This window comes from Pelodiscus sinensis, chromosome 4, assembly GCF_052426305.1.
Source record: "Pelodiscus sinensis isolate ZL-2025 chromosome 4, ASM5242630v1, whole genome shotgun sequence".
NCBI classification, from domain to species: Eukaryota; Metazoa; Chordata; order Testudines; family Trionychidae; genus Pelodiscus; species Pelodiscus sinensis.
Window position 1 is genome coordinate 14,405,990 of NC_143055.1, and position 22,898 is coordinate 14,428,887.

At 43.2% G+C, this 22,898-nt stretch overlaps 1 protein-coding gene across 3 annotated transcripts in view; it reads left to right on the forward strand.

The window, feature by feature from the left end:
* The first annotated feature begins 9,832 nt into the window (after positions 1–9,832).
* Positions 9,833–22,898, forward strand: part of FGFRL1 (fibroblast growth factor receptor like 1) — a 251,630-nt gene continuing 238,564 nt past the window's right edge. The window contains exons 1-2 of one of the 3 annotated variants that reach the window (XM_075930932.2): positions 9,833–10,503; positions 12,278–12,387. In XM_075930932.2, coding sequence (XP_075787047.1) covers positions 12,327–12,387 — 61 coding nt within the window. In that variant the 5' untranslated portion in view covers positions 9,833–10,503; positions 12,278–12,326. Of the gene's footprint in view, positions 10,504–10,833; positions 10,856–11,333; positions 11,359–12,277; positions 12,388–22,898 lie in introns of those variants that run through there. The other 2 variants (XM_014574652.4, XM_006111633.5) reach the window with 2 other exon arrangements.

The window sequence follows — 22,898 nt, forward strand, 5'->3', positions numbered from 1 at the left end:
ATGGATTATGAGTCATTCTTGCTACGTGGGAAAAGGCTTTTTCAGAAGACAAGGCTTTGCAGCAATTCCTAAAGACAGACACAGACTCTGGTTTTCCCCAAATACCCTCTCGAAGTTTGTTCCATAGCTGGGTCCCCTCAAAAGAGAAAGCTCCGACCCCAGCTCTTGTATGTTTTGTCCTATGTGATTTGATTTGCATTGTCCCAGAGGAGTGCAATGCTTTTTGCCGTTCAACTATTGAAATTCGGTCTTTCATGCTTGAGTCATAAAAAGGGCACCTACAAAGGTGACTGCATTAAACTAATGAGTGCAAAATAAATGCCGAGGGGGCTAAAATCAGAATTCAGTCATCTTCACAGCAAAAGGTCCCCTAAGTCAGGGGGAAGGAAACCTGCCCGGCCTGTCACAAGGAGCAATCTGAGAGATGTTCTCTGAAGAGATCTCTGCAAAAGGACTCCAGCCCCCCAAGGCCAGGACTCATGGTGAGGTGGACCCATGTGGTATGCAGTGCACTAGGAGCAGCATAGTGCTCCGGTTTTGGGAACTTGCTGCTCACAGCCAAGTATGTAGTCAGCAGCAGGGAGGTGCTGTGCTTTTCCTCTAATGAGGAGCAAGTACTCCCCAGTATGAAAACCCACAGTCAGAGTGTATCCCTTTGGGACATGGGTGGGGCTTATCCTGTGCATTGGAATGGAGGATGCTCAGCCCCTTGCAGAATCAGGTCTATGGTGTGTATAGAATCAGGTCTATCAGTGTTCTCCTCTTGAATGTGCTGCAGATGTCCTAGCCTCCTGGTCACTGAGGTGAGGGAGAAGCTCCCTACGACATCTTGACCCCTTTGTTCCCTGGCATGGCAGAGGTCAGCAGCATTTTCCCCATTCTGTATGTTCCAAATATTTGTATCTGTGCATAGATTCAGAAAAATAATTCCTATCAGAATAATCTCTGCATGGCTCCATGAATAAGAGGCATAACTGTTGACTATCTGGATAACAATAACATATTTGTGGTGCTATTTCCATCCAAAAAATGCAGCTGCATTATATTCTCAGTAAAGTGGAACTAATGTGCAACTTCAGCAAGAGCATTAATAACTGGAGGACCTTTCAGGCAACACTGAGTAGAGCAAAGGTCCTTCCCAGAAGGCTTTTGGTTTTTACGAAGAGTTAAAAAAAACAACAACCAGTGCCCATCCTGGAAAAAAATCAATATTGATTCATAATCTGAAGCTGCTTTGTTGATTTCTGCAGGTTTCTTCTAGATTTGCACAAGTGTAAACAAGATCAGAGTCAGACTCATTGGTTCTAAACTGCATTATTTACTCGGGCAATCTAAAGTTTCTCATGACAGGATGATGACTGGAAGGGTATGGCCAGCCAGGGTGAAGTTGTGCTCGTGTAACATAAACAGACACAGTGCATCTGACACAATGCATGTGGCTAAGGCCTAGGATCTTACTGCTCAAAATTATAGCACAAACATATAGTCATGTTTTTGGATTAAATTATACAAACATTTCAGAATAGTTTATGCGTTCAGATGTGTGTGCTGACCTGGAGAGTCCCATGCACACCAAATAACATACATTGATAAAAATTGCTGAGAGATTTGAAATGAAATAGTTGGGGAAGCTGTCTTATTTCTTCTGCAATCAGTCCCCAGACATTAACATTCCTCAGGTCTGCCCAGCAATTGACTCGCTATTTCTTTGTCTCGTTCTGTCTGTTCAGCTTTGGGGTGGGGGGACTTATGGTCAGTTTTCACTGTCTTTTCGTTCATGTTTGTTACCGATGGAGGACAAAAATATGCCTGGTCCTGACCTCACTTTATGCAAACAAAGCTCATAATTTCAATGGGCATTGAAGGAAGAATGAGTGGAGGATTGGACACTGAATACTGCAATAACTTTTACAGAATAGAAAAATACAGTGTCTGGGTTGCATATTCAGAGGCATCATTCATGCTACCTCAACTTAATGGACTCTTTCTATCTGTGGCTGTGTTGGTTGAGAACACACCTAGAAATATTGTGTCTAATTCTCATCTCAACTCCAGTGGCTTAAATGAAATCTCTCCTGATTCACTCAGATGTAAGTGAAAGGAGAATCAGCCCATTGTGTTTGTAAAGCCGGTAGAACCCAGTTGTCTGCAGTCAGAATCAAACCTAGGACCTCTGGAGCTTAGTATATGAACCTCTGCTGCATGAGATAAAAGCCAGCTGGCTGTTAGGTAAGGCTGGAAAATAGGCTCCTTTTTCTCTCTGTAAGTGGTCTCAGTACCACTAGTTGGGACAGTGTACCACACCCAGAAGGTGTGTGGGTTGTATGTTCACTTCTGGACACTTCAATAACAGACAGATTCCAAGAAACTGGAGATGAGGTACAAAAATGATCCAAGATCTGCATAAGTATGTGAAAAAGCTAACCATGTGTCGTTTGACTATGTGATAACAAAGCAAAGGGAACTTGAAATTTTGCCAATATTTAAAAGATGTAAACACCAACAACAGCAAAGGATTATCTAGGGTGCTACCAAGGAGTTTAGTTAAGAATAATGAGATTAATTAAATGAAAGGAAAATTATTTTGGAAAACATTGTGACTAGTTTTATATATGTTTTTATACTGGCCTCATCACATCTGTCTCCAGGGAGAGCATTGCATGTGCGCTGTTATAGTTTGTTTTGCTGGGCACTTCTCTGTCACTGCAGCCGTGACCTCACACTCGCGGTGTGTTGTATACAAGACCATGCTGGCAGGGGCGGGGTGGCATGCTCTTCAAGACGGCTTTCCCTGCGTGGCATGACCTTACCCACACTGTGCATGAGAGGTCACACCAGTGGGGCCGGCCCATTCCTGAAAGTATTAGTATGTCTGGGATTTTGGGAATGCATGAGTGGCCATGCTAATTTTGCTGGGGAGTGAAATTGTCAACAACGATCCCAGCCCAAAGCTTCAGTCCATCTTTCAAGTATCCTGAGCCCAGACTCTGGAGCACTTTGAAGATCAGGACTAGCACACTGAAGTTGACTCAATATTCTGTGGCAAGCCAGTGTAGAGAGTGGAGGACCAGACTGATGTGCTCCTGTTCATGTTGGTGAGGAGATGTGCTACAGTGTTCTATTGCAGGGCCGTCCTGAGGATTTATGAGGTCCTATGCAGTACTACTGGACTGGTGCCCCTGTGCCTGATGGCAGAGGCCCTGGAGGTTTTTCGCCTTCCTCTGTAGCATGGGGTACAGATCACAGCTAGAGGATTCTCTGCATCTTGGGGTCTTCAAAGTATTTGAAGGCTTCAATATCTGAGATATAGGTGAGAGGATTATTCTAGGAGGGGTGGGTGAGATTCTGTGGCCTACACTGTGCAGGGGGTCAGACTAGATGATCATAATGGTCCCTTCTGACCTTAAAGTCTATGAGTCTATGAGCTGGGGCCAGGAGGAAACGATTTCATACAGATGTGATTTTATAATCTACAGCCGTGGTCACCAACCAGTAGATCGCGAGCTACCGGTAGATCTCAGGGGCTCTAAGAGTAGCTCTTGAGCCCTCTCTGAACTGCGCACCTGCGCAATACATTTACATTAGATTTCCTCATGTAATGTAGGCGGAGCTTCAAGGAAGGGGTGGGGCAGTAGATCTTCGCCTGTTCTGAGACTTAAAAAGTGATCTTGGGTGTAAAAAGGTTGGAGACCACTGAAATCTACAGCAACATACTAATGAAATATTTTAAAGCAAATGATAAACTAATGTCCCTGTTGGCCTCACTGACATGCCTCTGACTAGAAGGAGAAAGACACTCCCCATATTCCCTTGCACACCAGAGCCTGGGAGGCCTAGGCCAGTAGATTTTGTGTGCTCCAGCCCTGGAGAGGAGGGTTAGCCCCTGGCGGGCTGCTGCTGCTATATTTACCTGCACAGCTGCAGGTAACAGCGATATCAGCTCCGGTTGGCCATGAATCCCCATTCTTGTCCAATGGCAGTGGCGGGAATTGGCACAGACCAGGACACTGTTTACCGTAGCTCCCATTGGTCATTGGTGATCCACAGCCAACAGGAACTGAAATCGCCCTGGCGGACTGGATCCAGCCTGTACTGGATCCAGCCTGTGGGCTTGTATTTGTCCACCTCTACTTTAGACCCAGTGGTGTCCCAAATGTTCAGGTGCCCTCTGCAGCTGTGTAATCTGCATGTAGGTAAGAATGGCCCTGTTCTGATGGCTTTGTGCCCAGGTATATCACATTGCCATAATCCAGACTGACAGAGACAAAAGCATGTCTAACAAAGGCCAAGTCACCACCTGCTAGAACAGATGGGTCTCCTAGCCATGTGGAGATGGTAGCGAGCATTACTTGTGGATGCTTCTGTTCTGTGGAGAGTTTAGCATCCACATGGATCTAGGAGCACTCCTGCAGCATGTACAGTAGAGGGAAGTGCTAGATCTCTCTCGCGTGTGACTTTTTAAACGATAGAGGCCAATACCCTAGGAAATGTAGAGAATACCTGTGCACTGGAATGGGGCGTTGACTAGATGACTGTCTTTTCCATCTCTAATAATTATGGTACCATTTACCACCATGAAGGGATGAAAAGTGACTTGAACATAAGGGGAAAGAAATCTAAGCTGAACACTACAAATGAAGGAAATGCTGTAACCATGCCGCAGTAAGTCATCCCTCAGTGACCCCCATCCCTTGACTTCAAAGAGCCCAACAATCCTAATGTTTTCCCTACAGAATTTGATGCTATGCAGTTCAAAGTTCAGTAACTTTGGACCATGACTGGCAGTCCTTACTGGAACACATCTTGCATTGAAGTAAAAGGGGCAAAACCCACTTACTAGCTTCTAGGCAGCTATGGAAGGTCCTGATGCAAGGGAATTGGTGCAGACCTGTTGGGGAACAGAACAGAAAAGCGCATGCAAGATCCAGATCATGTGTAAGATCTGATTCTTTGTTAGCATGACAAAGCATGCAAGTGTTGGGAACGTTAGTGTAATCGTTCAGGCCATCAGACATGGATGCGTACATATCAATACCCATCTGAATTCCAAGCTGAGCACCTGGTTTTCAGGGGTACCAAGCACTGGCAATTCTTGATTTCAGTGGGAGCAAGGCAGTGACACCAGTAGCCAGGGGATCGAATATTCAGAAATTGTCTTGTATCCTGAGTCAGAGTAGAAAATGTGCCAAGTCATGTCCTTAGAAGAGTGCTGAGTGTATGTAACCGGCATGTATTTTCTCATTAAGAAAGATTTCTTGCCTGTGCACTGATATCTCACATTTACAGTATTTTAACTAGCACATTGTCTGTCTGTAGTTCTCTTAAGATACTGCTCTCTGAGAAGTGATGCTATAGGCCCTCATGTAATTCCAAACTGTTGTGGAAAAACTCCCTCTAGCAGGTTCAGATTATCTTTATATGAGTAGAAACCAGCACGTTCTTGTTAAGTTCAGCAAGCGCTGGGAAATACAAGGCTTTGCATTTTGGGGCCCATTTTAGATCTGGCTTAAGTAGCTCCTCTGGAATCAATATGCAAATATGGCTTGATTGCCTTGTCTTTAGTCCACTGAGAATGGCAATTAAAATGCCCTATGCACGAGGCCCCATTTGTCCAGCTATCTGTGATTTTGTGCTGCCCCTTTGTCCTGGAATGCTTTTTCTGAACTGAGTCGTCAAGTCACTTCCCCCTTATTCAGTTCCTTCCCTTCAACACAGGATGGGGAAAGCATGCTAGTCTAGGGCAGGGGGAATAAATAGGCCAATGGATTCGGGGTGTATTGCATAACTTTGGCTGTGCCCCACCTTCACCTGCATGTGTGCTCCTTGCTGTGCAGCTGTAGTACAGAAGCTGACTGTTCCCACCTCCCCTCCATGCTCTTGCAGAACACCGCAATGGAGCTGAATGCAAGGATGCTTTAAGCAATCGCTGCCAGCCTCAGCTTCTTTTGTGCTCTCTGAGCCCAGAGCATTCAGTTCAGTTGTGAGAACACAGACTAGCCTACATGCAGCCCTTGTTGGTGCTTGTACCTTATGTGCACACTCTTACTTCAGTTTCAGAGTGCCTTGAACGGCCTTCTAGCCACTTAGCTGAAGTTGCAAGGAAATGCTGAGTAGCATTGCAGTGAGTGAAAGGGTGGGGGAAGAGAATATACAAATTAAAAGAGAGAAAAATTGAGATATGACAAGATGCAGGAGAATGAGGAGATGAACAGATTAAAAGAGAGCCCGTGTCATCTGTGCTGGAAGCAAATTGGGATACAAACTGACCAGAACAACAAAATATCTGGGCACTATTGATCTACAAGGAGCTCTTGGGAACAACAATTCAGAGGCAAACTGCCTGTTAACTTTCCATTCCAGCCAGCCAGAGGAAAGCACTTTGCTGCCCAGCGTTCATTTTTGTTTATCAGCCCAAGGAAGTTGTTTTCCAGCGGACTTGACTCGTGACGGCCTGGACAGAAGCAAACTGAGGCTGATGACTTTCCAACTTCTGCTGTAGATAGTCTCGGCTGGAAAATGCAGCTCCCTGCATGTTTCTTTATTTAGGTGAACATGGGGTTGGACAAGGGGGCTGGAGGGGGAGGCGGAGGGATTAATTTGATTGGCAAGAGGGAGAAAATCAGAAGGAGATTTTGCTGCTGGTAAAATAGGATCCAGATCAGCTGAATATATTCTTTTGGCTTTATTACAAGCTCCATATTTATTCCCTCATCTGAGTATTGTATCAGGGATGGACAGAAACCGAAAACAAGCTTTTCACCTTCTCATATAACTTCTGATGATTGCATTGGGTGTTTTGGGTCTGTGAGGAAGAAGCACAATCTAATGGGTAGGACACTAAGCCAGGGATGCAGAAGACCTGGGATCAGTTTCCTGTTCCATCACAGACTCCATGTCCAGTTCCAATGGGAGTTAGGCACCTAAACACCTTTCAGGATCTCTGCCTCTGTCCTTTCGCGCTGCATCTCTAAAGTGGGGAAAAGAGCATTTAGTGTGTTAAGATAAATACATTACAAATGGCCAGATATTCAGATCCAGCATTGAGGGTCATTCAAATACCTCAGCTTTGTGTATGAGCAGGGTAGGACCTGCTTTACGTTTTTACAAGGATCATATAAAATAGATATAATGGCTTATGTTTTGCTGTATGTTTGTTTAAGCTCATTTCTAAATCCTTTGGCTAGTGTTGATCATTGAGGACTCATGCTCTATTGTTGTCAATTACTTATATTACTGCAGTATTAAGGCTTCATCCAAAATTGAGGCCTCATTGTGCTGGGGTTGTGCAAAAATATGTGCTAATACACAATCCTTGCCCCAGCCTATACAGACACATGTGAGAAAGGATAATAATACTGCCTCATTTTACAGAGGGAGAGCTAAGCCTGAGGCACAGAGGCTTGGCTAGACCAGGCAGCTCAATTTAAGGTACACTGCAAAATGCATAGCTGGAGTTGGCTAACCTTAAACTGAGCCACGGCAGCATCCACACAGCAGGAAGCTGACAGGAGAATCCACTCCCATCAGCATACTTTACTCTTTGCAGAATGAGGAGTGCTGGATGCTGGTGGAGGCTGCTGCAGGTTTACATTGGACCCACTAAATCAAATGCTAGAAGATTGAACTCCGGAGGGCTGATCGTCTCCCTAGTATAGACATGCCCAGAGAGACTAAAGACTTCTTTATACCATGGTGTAATGTGCAGTATAAGTATGTGATTTTTAAAGCCCACTATTGTGTTGCAGCCGGGTTAAGTATTCCATGTAGATTCTGCTGATGTGCTTTAACATAGCGCTGTTGGAAACACTAAGGAACACTTATTGCCATTGTGCCCAGCATTTATTTATTGTATTGCCGTTGTGTCCAGTGTGACTAGTTGGCTTGAACAATGTTTGAGTGTGGCTAGTTCACTTCAGAACTGGTTGGACATGGATTTAGTGCATATGAGCAGTGTCTACATGGACCAATTAGCGTGCAAGACGTGCTTTAGAAACCATATCCCCACAAAGCACAGTACACCACCATGTAGACAAGACCTTAGCTGCAGGAAGGCTGAGGCAGAGCTAAGAATTGAACCTGGAACTCTGGATTCTAATCTAGTGACTGACCCACAAAACTGTTGTCAGAGAATAGGAATACCAACTAAATATAACATTCTACTCCCTGTCCTCTTACATGAATGTAAGTTCAGGACATTGTGCACTTTTCAGAAGTCTGTCCTGGATTTGGCTGAATCAAGCCTGCGATTGTAAAACTTTTGCAGAAGGGGCTTTGCATTTTTTTTGGGTAAGAATCTATAACGTTATAGTCATTATATAAATAAATAAGACAGTACAAAAAAGTTCCCTAGCTATTTAAAGTCCAATTATTCTCTCTCACTGGTGTAAATCTGGAATAATCATCAAAGTCCACAATGTGTGGATGTAGTCTAATGTGTAAATGTGGTCTAAAGGAAATGACAGAATAAAGTCCATTTATGTTCAGGACTGATCTTACCTAGTCAAAACTTCCTTTGAAGCTAGTGAGGATCATGCTGATATCAGCTAGTATGAGGAGCAGCCCATCTGGTCAATTTCAAATGAGTGAAATTTAATAAAATAAGGACACTAACATATGAAATATACAAAGGAGACAGTATGGCAGCTTCTTTTTGTTTATAGTTTGGTTTTTTATTTATTTAGTTTGTTTCTTGAATACACTGATTCTGTATATGGAAATTCGATTCTGTCAAGAACTGCCAGACTAAGGCATTTATTTTTTAAAAAGTACAATTTCATAATCTTTATAACAGAAACCAGATTAAATGGACATTGTAACAGCTCATTGATCTTTATTTAAGATCCTCCTAGTATGTGGTCACACTGGAGTGGTGTTGAAACTTTTATTTGCTTTCAGATGTAGCAGTTACACTGGGACATTTCAAATGAGATTTGGTAACAAATAACAGTAACAATAATAGTTTTCTCTGTATGTAAAGCTTAGCTGTTAATGCTGTTTTTCCCTTGGCTGTTTAGTTTACTTTGTGAGTGCTGTTGGTTTGATTTTATACTGTGTAGAGAATTATTGGGTGTAAGATGGGAGATTACAACTGAGTAGCCTTTAAAAATAAATAAATAGTCATAACAGCTAATATAGGGCACACAGAGACATTGCAAGACCTTATTTTCCATGTGGGGAGGGGTAGTCTGATTCTGGAACGATCCTATGGGGCCTAGGGGATTACATGCTTTCTAGAGGAGTTGCCAAGATGGTCTGTCAGACTGACAGAAGAGAGTGCGTTTAGACAGACACATGGATGGTGGTAGTTTGTCACCAGACCCACCTATCTGTCTGTCTGTCTTTGTGTACTGCCCTCTAGCTCAATGCACACTCCTCTCTCTGGCTCATTATCTTGTAGATTGGTTTTTAATTAGCCTCTTTCAACCCTAACACGACACAATCAGGCCCAAGGAGGAGCGAATGTCCCCTTAGAGAGGCCAGGCGGGCGAGGTAATATTGGCCCAATGCGTGGTGGTGAGCGAGTCAGACGCTGTCTCCTTGGCACACACCTCTCTGCTCCCTCCAGCATGGCCAGAGGCAGAGCCCTCGCCCCCACGAGAAGGCTCAATGGAGCGCTAATGGGGAGGGCAGCTGTGGGACTCCAGCCTAGGGAGGAGCCAGCCCGCCTGTTGCTCGGGGTGGGCGGCGGTGCTCGAGCGCGCAGGGAACCCCCCCGTCTGCCAGCCCCCGTGCAAAGGGTTAAAGCGAGCCTCAGCCTTGAAGTGGGCTGGAGGGAGGGGCGGAGGGATTAACTTGATTGGCGAGAAGTTTGTAGCTGGGCGGCGCCGGGCCGCCCTTACTGCGCTGCGCTCCCCCAGAATCACAAAGCCCTGCAGGGAAACTCGCTTTCTCGCTTGCTCCTTGGCTCCCACTCTTCCCCCCTCCCTCGCCTCCCCCAACGGGAGTGCGGCTCCGCGAGACCCAGGCCGGCATCCCCCGGCGCGGCGCTCCTGCAAGGGGAGGGGGGGGGTAGGGAATCTGTCACAGGCTCGCACCCCAGCCCCTGGCGCGAGCGGACCCGGCGCGTGCAGCGCGGGGGAAACCCAAGTGTTTCCCCCTCCTCGCGGAGAGCCGAGCGCCTTCTGCGGGGCGGCGTGTGCAGGGGGCGGGGGGGGATGGTGCTTTGAAAGGCTGATGCTTGGCGGGCACGCAGGGGAGGTGAAGGGACTCCAGCCCCGCAGGTATTTATTGCAGGCTGAGCTTGCTGGGGGTGGGGTTCCTCCCCCCACTCCCTGTCGCCCCCCAAGCCGAGAACTTCGCCAACCCCGAGGGACCTGCTTGCCAAGCGTGGGGGGCTGCCAACGTGCGAAGGGCGGTGGCCTCGCTGCCCGCCCGCCCGCGGGAGGCATGGAGCAGCAATGAGAAGAGGCGGCCCATGGGGCTGGCCGGAGGCTTGCCACTGCGAGGGGTCCGGGGCCATGGGGCAGGCAGCGCGCTGCTAAGTCGCCGGACTTGCTGCTGAAGGTGAGTGGCTCGCTTCGCTTCCAAGCACCTGCCTCAGTGCACGGCACCTGGGCCGGGGAGGGAAGTCCCGGGGTTGGGCTGGGGAGCTGCAGGCGCTGATGAATTCAGACGTGAGTGAACATCTGCTCTTAAAGCGGCCGGTGCGCTGGGACCGGGACCTGGCCCTGCCGCCCGAGCAAGCCAGAAGGCAGGAGTCCTGCGGGCGGCTACAGCAGGGAGCGGGTGTCATGGGAAGGAGGCAGGATTAATGTTAATGATTAATCGGCCCTTTGCAGCTCGGGCGGTCTTCGGCGTGGGAGCCACAAGTGTCAGCGATCAGCGGGCGACATGCGCTGTTCCGCTCCCCCCACGGGTGGGCAGCAGCCAGAAACTTTTCTTTTCGCCTCCAAGAGCTGGAGTGGCTCGCTGGCCCCCAATAGATCGCGGGGGCTTTAATAATTACCCCTGGGAATCCAGACCCATGCAGGTCTGCCTGGGAGAAGGGCAGGTTCCACCTCCCTTGGACCTCACTGGCCCAACTTCCGTGGCAACTTAAAAATGAACACAGACCCTCCTCCCCTTGTCACTTTCACGCTGGAGGTTTTTCAAGTCTCCTCTCTCTCTGGCCAGCCAGAAGAAACTAATGGGGAAGTGCTGGGAACTGCTCCCATTTTTCACAGCACTAGTGGGGAATGGGCTCACATCACCTAGCTAGCCCTTGGTGGGCCATGGAGAGCAGTGTGACTTCCTAAAGATGGTGGGGACTGGGGCGGCTGTGCTGCGTTGGGTTGGGAAGCCTAGTTTCTTTCTGCTGAGTGCTGGTTCCCTCCCTGGCATGACCTGCATGGGGCACCTTGCTATAAATTCTGTATTAAGGTATTTGCGTGGTATAAACATTTCTGGATTGCTTCCTTCCCCCTGCAGAGCAGCCCTGGAAGGTGGAAATGGCTGGGCACATGTTGTGTCCCTCCACACTCCCCCCCCCTCCCCATGCCTTGGGCAAAGCTTCTGTTTTTAAATTAAACCCCCAACAGCCTCATTTTACCACCTTCAGAATCTGTGGTGCAAAATTTGTAAGCTAATGGCAATATGTAATTATTTGCTTTGTTGGATGCTATACATGGATTGTTGTATGTCCCGGGGGCATAGACCGTTTAAATCAGGGAGTTTACAAGAGTGAGGAATTCAGATAGTGTTTAGAGAGTGAGAGATTTAGGAGGAGAACAGAGTGTAATTAATGTAAACCTGATCTACTTAGATTTTTTTTTTTTAAACCAGATATTAGAGCTGCTAAAGAATATCCAAGGGTGTGAATGACTGGCTTGCAGTGGGACACACCTTTGGTGTAAACCAAAACAAGCAGTGCTTGAAAGGAAAGGAGGCTTAAGGAAATAAATTGCTGGGAAGAAAAAAAATCAGAACTGAAGGAAATATTCAAGGCTGTAGCACCCACATTAGAAGCAATGAAGCAGAAAAACTAAGTTCTGTGGGTGGAAAGATAGATTCCTTTTTTTTTTTCGGTTTCTCCAAAAGTTTTAACCTGCAATATTGTTTTATGGCCACTTGCTAGTGTCTGCTTGTCTTCAAGACTGGATCTGCATGGTATACCAAAAGAAATGCTTGATTTATATCAGACGAGCGCAAGATTAGGATAGAGCAAAATTTTACATGCAGAATGCCAAGGAATGAATTATAAATACTTATAATTGCTGTCTCTAATTTTGTTTACTGACACACTCTGGGATTTTTTTTTTAATTCTCACTTTCTTCCACCTCTTTTTTTTCTTTCCTCCAGGTGCGAAAGATCAGAAATCTGTACCCTACAGACGAAGCCAGTTTTGAAAATGGAATTCCAGTTTGCACTCTTTTTCATAGGGATAATTGCATTTTCTGATTCAGCCAGAGGTAAGGGGAATGAGCTTTTATGCAGCCTTGGGAATGGTTTGTGGCTTGCACCTTTACATTTGCTCTAATTGTGCTCATGTTCTTCCAACATGCCATATTTTCTTTGAGACAAAATCATTATATTTTCATTTGCATAGAATCTCCCTTACCTCTTGTCCACCCGCACATACGTTTCCCCCATGGCATGTTTTTTCAAGTGTTGTCACAACTTGGATCCAGGATGGTCACTTTTTGGCCAGTTTATAATTGCAGGTAAGCTCTTTGCTTTTGTCATCTATGTGTAAAAATACACAGTTGGCTTTCAACTTTCAGTGTAGGGTTAGAGGAAAACCATTGCATTCCTTTGTGGATCAGGAGTGCCTCTCCCCTCCTATAATCCTTCCAAACTCTGCCCTATGTATTCCCAATAGTAAACTAAACAAACAAATCCATTAACTTCCCAAGTGACAGACAAATGACAGTTCTCAACAGCTAGCACATATTTTCACACTGGGACTCCAGTAGATGATCAGATTTCAATAAACAGGTTACCCTACCAGCAGTGGATTGAAAAACAATGACCTAGGAGTTGAGGCAAGAGAGGGAGAGGGTTTTGTGTCAGAGGATAATTTAACAAAAATTACAGGGTTGTATTAGAACTATTGCTTGTTCTCAGCATTAGTCTCACACCATAGCTCTCAACCTTTCCAGACTACTGTAACTCTTCTGGTTTGTCTTGCGTACCCCAAGTTTCACCTCCCTTTCAAACTCAGACAAAGATACAAAAGTCTCACAGCACACTACTGCTGAAAACTTGCTCACTTTCTCATTGTTTTACCACATAATTATAAAATAAATCAACTGGAATATAAATATTATAATTGCACCTTAGTGTGTAATACATACAGCAGTATAAACAAGTCGTATGAAATTTTAGTTTGCACTAGCTTTGCTAGTGCTTTATACGTAGCCTGTTGTGAAACTAGGCAAATGTCTAGATGAGTTGATATACCCCCCAGAAGACCTTTGTGTCCCCCTCAGCATATGCATACCACTGGTTGACAACTACTAGTCTAACCGTGTTTCTCAATCCTTTTTTTTTAATATAAAGTACCCCTTAAAAAATTGAGTACCCCCAGTACCTAGTTCTCAGACACAATTTTTTTTTCTACCGTTGCAACACATTTGTTTAAACAACGTAATTGTAGCTGGGTGGGCAATGACATTTTTGGGTGTAAAAAGTACAAAAATAATAAAATGCTGTAAAACTTAAAACAAAAATTCAGATTTCTCCAAATTTCAGTTGTGTTGACGTACCCCCCAGACTTTTCTCGAGTACCCCTAAGGGTACTCGTACCACTGGTTGAGAAAGGTCTAACACCTCTGCCAATGCTGTGTCAGTAACATTGGAAACTCTGAATGTTCCACTATTGTCTCTAAGTGATTCTCTGCTGGTCACAAAGGAGAGGACTGAATTTTTTCATGATAATGATTGTATGTATTTAGGAAGTAGATTTGCTTCAGATACTGTTGAAGAAGACTAAATTGCGGAGTGACCATTTTAAAACACCCAAGCACAAGATTATCTGTTGCTTAGTTTACAATTTAAATATTTAAACTTGCTATTAGTTCTGGAAGCCATAACTTGCAAAACTATATGTGTGAGAGAGGGGATAAAAAGCATTGCTATAGAAACTCAGAACTTGGTTAATGCACTTTTTTTTTTTTCTTGGCATTGACTCCCAAGCAAATATTTTATGGAGGCAGAAGCACTGTAAAATGATTCTGCTGGAAGTTGAATGAAAAGGAAAACAGAGTGTACAGCCTTAAAGACCTTAAAGTCTGAATTCCAGGCATGGTTTACAATGGAGATCCAGTTTTAAGTTGTAGGCAGTGGACAGGGGTGGTATGAATTAAGATGATCTTATGAGTGTATATTATTCTAATAGACTGGAATACCCAGTGCAGTTCAGTGAGAAATCTTGAGTGGGCTGTGTACTACAAAAAGATTTTTGTCTATGTTCTGCAGTGTTTTGAGTAGAGTATGTACTGCTAAATCTTTTTCGATTTTTTGTTTGTTTGTCTATCTTGCTCATATTATTTTATTGTTCTTAAAATGCAGTGTGGAGCTTTAATGACTCAGTGCTGTGAATTATCAGAGGGGTAACTGTGTTAGTCTGGATCTGCAAAAGTGACAAGGAGTCCTGTGGCAGCTTATAGACTAACAGATGTATTGGAGCATGAGCTGTTGTGGGCAAAGACCCACTTTGTCAGATTGTCGCTAGTGCTGTGAATGTTTGTTTTGAATAGATGCAACAAAAAATTTACAGCCATTATATTTCAGAACAGATCACAGTCTTGTATTTGTAGAGCTTACATAGACATAGCGTAAACTTTTGTAAGGCTACATTGTCTGGTGAACAGAACTCTTTACTGTTCTAGACAAATCCACCCTGCCCATCATGAGAGACAGTTCTGATTATTTAAATGGCATAAAAATATGGAGCTGAATTAGTGTATTGTGACCAAAGCCTAAGAATATAATCCACTTTCTGATCTGGAGAGAAAAAACTGAGAAAATGAAGAGTAAAAGGTGTAATTACAGGAAAAGCAGAGATAAAAGATAATGCATTTGAGTTCTGATTCTCATCCCACTAAAATCAACGGGATTTTTGCTAGCAACTGAAATGGGAGTCGGATTGAGTCCTTAAACACACACAAGTGGGAATCAGAAATATCTTGAGCACTGAAACTTTATTTGCTGTAAATTTCCCCTCACTTAAAACACATCAGGATAATTTTTAGACTTTTTGAAATGTGTCCTATTTGTAACATACCTGGGGGTTGTGTTTTTGTTTTTTGTATCATACCATTACACCAGTTGAGATCACTGCAGTTATATAAATATTACCTTTTTCAGTCATGGAGGTTTTATAGCCAATCCAGGTGATGAATCTCAGGTTGAGGGTTTTTGTGTATTTATTGGAAGTAGAAGGAGGGGCTCTTTGCACAATTAATATGCTGATTGCATGAGTGTAGTTCATGTCATGGACAACACTTTGCAACAAGGATTGTTGTATGTTAAATGGGTGCGTGGTGGTGGAAATGGTGAACACTAATCACCTCTGAATGTGGAATTAAGTGCCTAAATGTTGGCATCCAAGCTTGAACATTTAGGTTAACTTTTAAACATCTCTTGAAAGGTTTAGGTAAAGGGAAAGTAATGGTGCTACAGTACTAATTCCAGGGTTCAGTGTTGCATGCTGTGATATCATGGAATTAAGGCCTGGATCATGATGCATCTGCACAAAAGGGCAGAGTTAAGGCTGTTCATCCAACTCTTAACTGGTATTTTCTGGCTTTTGAGTGCTTACTGGCGATCTTAATGTGCCATTAAAATGTATATTATATTCTTTTACTCTGTATTCAGATAGGACCTGAAGGATCCCAAAGGACTTTGTGCCTATGGACTTATCTGCAGTCTTTATTCTGATTAACCTAGGTTGTGTTTTTTTTTTTTTTTTTTTTTTTTTTTTTTTTTAAAGCATCACAGCTGCAGGAATTGGCTGTACTATTGAAATTTTTCTATGGTGTTTCTGTGGTGGAGAATGGGAGCTAGCTGGCATGCAGCACACTCCAGAAGAAGGAAAAGTTTGGCTAAAAAGAAACCAGGATAAACCTGAAGTCTTTGGCAAAGTACTATGGGATTTTTAGTTTCCATGAAGAGTAGGGACCAACTTAAAGTTTAAGGGCTCTTGCAAAAGAATCCTTGCAGAGTGAATGCATGGAACTTAATTTGTTATGAAAGGCTAGCTTTCCCTAGCTAAGACTCAAATCTGTGCTTTCAGAGATCTACACTAGAAGGTTTTGGCTAAGGGATCTGAGAAATCCTCGGTTATTTTTTAATTCCTCCCCATTCCGGTGTCATTCACTTGAACATTTGTCCCTGGAATCATGACTTTAGAATAGCTATTTCATTATATTTCCAATTGCAGACAAACCCTGGGTCTGTCCTGCTGAATTGAGGCTAATGGTAGGCTAGGCATTCTCCTTATGTTATACGTGAAATCCACTCTTGTATGCACGACACTGCAGGTTCTGTGCAGGTGGAGGGGGTGGAGAGACAAAATCTACCCCTCCTCCCCCATGCTAGAAGAGCATCCTCAGTCATTTGCACCAGTTGCACTGGTGGTGTCCTCACTAGACCTGCACTAATACAGGGACCATTTTTCCTACTTTGAGCTACCTCTCCTTCTGTCCCCTTTTTGTCCTTCTATGCCTCCATATAAGGTGTGATATACGGGCACCTCTTTGCAGCAGTTCCATCCCATGCTCCCCATGCAGCCTCTGTGATGGGGATCTCTTGTGCCTGAGAGCCTTATGCAGGCCATGTTCCCCAGGAGTGAATGCCGTCCTGTGTTGCTAACCTTAAATGAAATGAGCGGTAGCAGTGTTGCTCTTACTTCTGCACGCCACTGGTTGGCTACAGGTAATACAATCTGATATTTTCCTGCTTATGGTATCTGAATGACACACAGCGCAATATTTGTTCCAAATCTGTCAAGTTGCCATCGTATTCGCCTGGGCTTACCGTATATGGTAACACAAGGGTGCACTTGGCTTGCTATAGTAGTTTAAGCACGATTTCATATGGTCCGTTTAGAAGTTTTGGGTAAGAACAGTAACAGCCTTTCCTTTGGCCAGTAAACTTGATATTCTTATTTAAACTAACAAGTTTGGACATACATTTTATTTTCTGTTCAGGGGCTTAATGCTATAACTCCTTTCTTTTGGTGAAACATGATTTTAGAAAAAGCTGGACTCTGATGCGTGACTTATAATACATTCGCTGCTTGTGCAATCTAACGACGGCAGCCACAAAATTCACTAGGTTGGCATAGATCTTTATCGCATGTCCGTATTTGACACCTTTTCTTTAAAGTGTTGGAAATATGGGTCTTGAATATGGACAGTTTTTTCTTTTCAGGGAGACAGGTCTTAATACCAGGCAGTATACTTATTCTTAAGTTCTATAAACGTCATGATGTAGAAGAGTGAATAGTAGTTAATGCTAATGATATAAATAATAAATGGGACAGCAGTTGCCTTCTGTTGTAAAGATACCGCTATGCTATGATTCATCTTAGTAATAATAACCATGTACTATTATGTGGTCATCTTTCTTTTTCTTTCTAATGGGAAACAAAACCATATAAGACCTGATTTGGATCCCACTGAAGTCAAAAGGAATCTTTCATTTGGCTTTGGATCAGGCCTACAGTGAATCTCCATAAGAATAGTCTGACAGCATCGCCTATATGCCTGCCTATTATATACTTGATGATCTGAGGGAAACCTGATTAGTTTTCACACCTAAATTCCTCCGCATTCTGGTGGAATTACCTAGTTTAAAATTGTCACTGGGTGTAAATACAGAAAACAGCGTGTCAAACTGGAAGATAGGTGTTTATTATTTATTATTGTTTGTTGTTTTGTTATGAAACTCAGAAAATCACTCCAGCATGTTAGGGTTTTTTAAAGGTTTTATAAGTTTGTTTCAACAGTGTGCATGCTGTTTCACTGCTTGGACTTTCCTTTGGGGAGGAGAGGGGAAAGCAAAACATTCTAGTGATGCAGAAAGTATATTTTAAAACCTGCCTTTTATGCATAAAATTTATTTCAGTATGCCTTGGGCTTATTGTCCGACATTTCCAATATAATTCTTTGTTCTGGGAAGACAAATGTTGAGTAAATGGCACTTGCTAGTTGAGTGCCCACTTTTAGGTTTGTTTGGTTTGTTTATTTATTTATTTGGCTGTGCATTTGCCCCAGGGAATTGTTTTACATCATCTGAGGATTTGGTCTTTTCCAAGTAGCCCGCTTGCACAGTGAGATGAAACCAGTGTTTCTCAACCTTTTTTTTTTTTTTTTTTTTTAAATAAAGTACCTCTTTTTTCAAAAAAAACCTGTAAGTGCCCCCAGTATCTACAGTTTTCAGACACACACTTTTTTTTTTTCTACCATTGCAACATATTTGTCTAAACAACTTAATAGTAGCTGGACGGGCGATGAAATTTTTGGGTGTAAATAAGGTTGCCAGATGGTTTCAACAAAAATATCGGACACACTTGACATTACATCACAATCTACATTACATCTCATTTAGAAAATACCGGACACTTTTATATTTTCTCATTTATATTTTCTCAATTTATTTCCTGAACAGAAAGCTCAAATACTGGACTGTTCAGTTCAAAACTGGACATCTGGCAACCCTAGGTGTAAAAAGTACAAAAATAAAGTGCTGTAAAACTTAAAACAAAAATTCAGTTTTCTCCAAATTTCAGTTGTTAATGTACCCCCCGGCCCATTAACAATCAGTTGTTTCGTACCACTGGTTGAGAAACACTGTGATAAACCACGAACATACTAAAGCAGATGTGTATAGTGTAGTTGCTATAGAAGTAGAGAGATTCATGGTTTTTGTTACATATTTTGTGTTAACTACTGGAAGAGGTACATTATTTCTACCTAAGGGGAAAAAATACACAAAGGTCATTTTTAGCCTACTTGGGAAAAAATCTGATGTAATTTCTGTATTTATTCAGTGTGAGTAGTATGAATGCAGCTTTCTCTCTCCTCGCCCCCTCCCCCGCCTCCTCTGCCCCCCCAAAGATGTGAAACTCCTCTTGGGTCTGCAGTGGCTTGTAAAATCACCCTGTTCAGGGGGTCTGTTTTTTAAATTAATCCCAATATTGCAGTAGTCAGTGGAAATACTTTCCCCCCTCTCCCCCTTTAATTAACCCATTCATTTTATTTCACTCCTCAGTTTGTCTTTTGTCTGATTTCCTTCTGTGCTTTCTAGTGGGGCAGTTGTGCTGAAATGTATTTGATCTTGTTTTGATTATTCTTGTTTGTATTTATAATTCTTTTCTTAAAGCTGGCTTTACAACCCAGGATCTTTCTATAATAAATATGACAAGGAGTCCTGTGGCACCTTATAGACTAACGGATGTATTGGAGCATAAGCTTTCATGGGCAAAGACCCACTTCGTCAGATTTTGTTCATAAAAAGGAATTAAAAAGAAGAAAAGTATAAAGTAGCTGATTGTAGATATGGCAAAGAGAAGAGACCATTTACAAGCGCCTGTAGAACTTGCTTCTGTAACCCTTACTCAAATGAGTAGCCCCGCTGAAGTTAGACTTGCGGGATCAGATCTTGGGGCCGGGAGGCTATTGTAATGGAGTGTTAGAAATGCCTAAGTTCGTTAGATACAACACGTCTCTTTTAACGTATAAGGAAGGACCCGATCCAAAGTCCATGGGAACCAATGGGGAGACTCCCAATGACTTCATGAGCTTTGGATCTGGCCCTTAGAGAACTGTCCTACACAGATTAATTGTGATACTGACGCTTTATGCAAATCCACTGTTTTATTACAGCACATAGCTCCATTTTACTGCAGAGTGAGTACAGGGTTTTGGACTGCTGATGTGTGCTGTAGTATATTTGTATAAGGGGGGAGAAACGCCAGCTACAACTGCACTTTTATCCCAAAAGATGCACTGTACTCTGCCTGTTGCTAGCTTTGGGTTGGCTGGAATGCTAGAAGAATGATATAGTGTGTGCTGAAAAAACTTAAACAGCAAGTAGTCCTGCAGCACGTTAGAGACTAATAAAAAACGTAGATGGTATCATGAGCTTTCGTGGGCACAACCTGCTCTGGGGCTGAAAGCAGCTTGGACATTCATTGCTTCAGGGTGTGTGTGTGTGTGTGTGTGTGTGTGTGTGTGTCCCACGAGAGTGAGAAGGTGAGCGAGGTAATTTTTATGGACCCTGTTTGTGTAAACTTGAAAGCTTGTGTCTTTCACTGAGTTCCTCTTCTTGTTGGAGAAGGGGGACCAATGCAGTTACACAAAAGTGCAAAGAAGGAGAAGAGTAATTTTGAAGGGAGTGTTACTGAGGGCAGAGGGACTGGATTGTGAAGGATAATTTAACACATTAATGTATGCTGTTTGCCATGGAATCCATTTGCATCTCTGATTCCCTACACCCCCATTTCGAGTCAAATAAACATCAGGTGCCTGGAGTTTGGTTAGTTGCCCTGATTACACAGTCTCTACATTGTGTTGCAATAGGAACACAGTATCCAGCAGTGCTGTGAATAACCTAACATTTTTATTTCATCAAAACTATTCCCATTTTCAGAGGAAATCCAGCCAATAACTCCAGGCTACTTCTGCCATTAAATGTTCAAACTTAATTTTCAGCTGCACTAAGGGTAGAAAAATGTAAATTGGGAACAGAGATGTCTTGGAGAAGACTAATGCGTCTCTTGATTTCTGCACCCCGAGCCCCTCCTGCCTAGCTGCTGAAGTAAGAGCGGTTTCTGTCTTGGCAGGAAACAAAATAATTTCTCTTTATGCCTGGTAAATTTATTTCTTGAAAGATTTACACATCTTGGGTATCCTGTCAAGTGACTGAGAAGTGAGTAATGCAAGAAGTGTCATATACTAGATGCCTCTTGGGTTCTGTTGACTTTGAGTATTTTTGGAGCGGTCTGCATGTATGCACGTTAAATTTTTAAAAAACGTGTGGAGGGCAGAGAAACATAGGAGTACAGACAATTTTTTAGAAGTTTTCTGTTTCATTTGCCTGTTGTGCATGTTGATTCATATTTTCCTTGACCAGGTTGCTCGTATTTCATGTGCCTGGTGAGATGAGTGCTGTTGAGAATTCTGGTGAAATAGTACTTGGTCTGTGATTCTTACATTCTTTCCATTACTTATCCATTCAGGTAGACTCAGCTTTCAGCTGCTTTTAGAAGTGGCTCTGTTTATATGGTTCAGTGTTTATTGCCCCTGAGTGAATTTCAAATTGAGTATGGCTTGGTATACAAGTGAGAAAATTATTTTAACTGAGCATCAACCCTGCAGACTCTGGCAGCTGAAAGTCAAGCTGGGTTCTTTCGGACTTGTGCAACATCTCCAATCATTATGATCCAACACCTGGTGCAACACCCATTAAAGTCATTGGACTTTTTCACAGGTGACATAGCATCTTAATAGGTTGTCTTGTGGGTCATATACACTCCCATTCTGCTTTGATTGGACCACCTGTCTGTGATCACGCAACATCCCAGTGGAGGAGTATCCAATGTGTTTGAATGTAGTTTATCAGCTGTAAACTAGGAGGAGAGCCAGCAACATGTGACCAGAGAGCTGCAGATCACCACCAAGTCTGTGGAACATGGTGTGGGAATCTTCATCTCTAATACGTGTTTTCCGTGGGCCAAATTCTGCTCTCGGTTACATAAGAAAAGTTCTCTTGAGATTCAGCGGGGTAGCCGTGTTGGTCTGTAACTTAAAAAAAACTTAAACATCAATGGTCCTGTAGCACCTTAGAGACTCACCAAATACACACACACACACACACACACACACACACACCACACACACACTTAGTATCATGAGCTTTTGTGAGCACAACCCACTTCTTCAGTTGATAAAATGGATTGTGCCCACGAAAGCTTATGATACTATCTATATGTTTTTTGGTTAGTCTCTTAAGGTGCTACAGGACCATTGTTGTTAGTAAGGCATTTGATACGGTCTCGCATGATATTCTTATTGATAAACTAGGCAAATATAACTTAGATAGGGCCACGATAAGGTGGGTGCATAATTGGCTGGATAACCGTAGTCAGAGACTTGTTGTTAACGGTGCTAAATCCTGCTGGAAAGGGACAGCAATTGGAGTTCCTCAAGGGTCTGTTTTGGGACCCGTACTGTTCAATATCTTCATCAATGATGTAGATATTGGGATAGAGAGTACGCTTATTAAGTTTGCAGATGATACCAAACTGGGTGGGGTTGCAACTTCTTTGGAGGATAGGGACATAATTCAAAATGACCTTAGCAAGTTAGAGAAATGGTCAGAGGTAAACAGGATGAGGTCCCTTCCAGTCCTATTATTCTATGATTCTATGATTAAGTTTTCTTAGGATTCAATGAGAGGTCTGCCCACATAGCTGTGAGTAGACTCTGGCTTTATGATGCTCCTGGAGAGCAGAATGGACCCTAAATGAGCAGGCTGCGTGTCTTAACTTTCCAGTTTGGCATCAAACAGTGGGAAGCGGGCGTGTGATATAGGAGAGTTAATGTTAAACTGTAGTAACTGGTCCTGGTTGATAGACTGAATATAAACTGACTATTATTCCTATCAGAAACACAATATTGTTCATACTAATTTCTTCAAGGTTTAGAATGGGGTTTTCTGCTTGGTGGGGCCCATACAGAGGTTTGTTTTTCCTGATGTATTTTGATTTGATGGAGAATAATAAACCCATTATGAATTCATCTGCCTATCTGTGGATATAGGTTCAGGATGGGAGAATCGTGATCTGTTTTTGTTTTTGTTTTAAATCTGGCACCCACTGCATGTTTGGGTCACGTGTTCAACATCTATCCTTTCCTTGCTTCAGATAGACAAATAAATGATAGTTAAACCTGGGGCATGTCTTAGCTGCAGG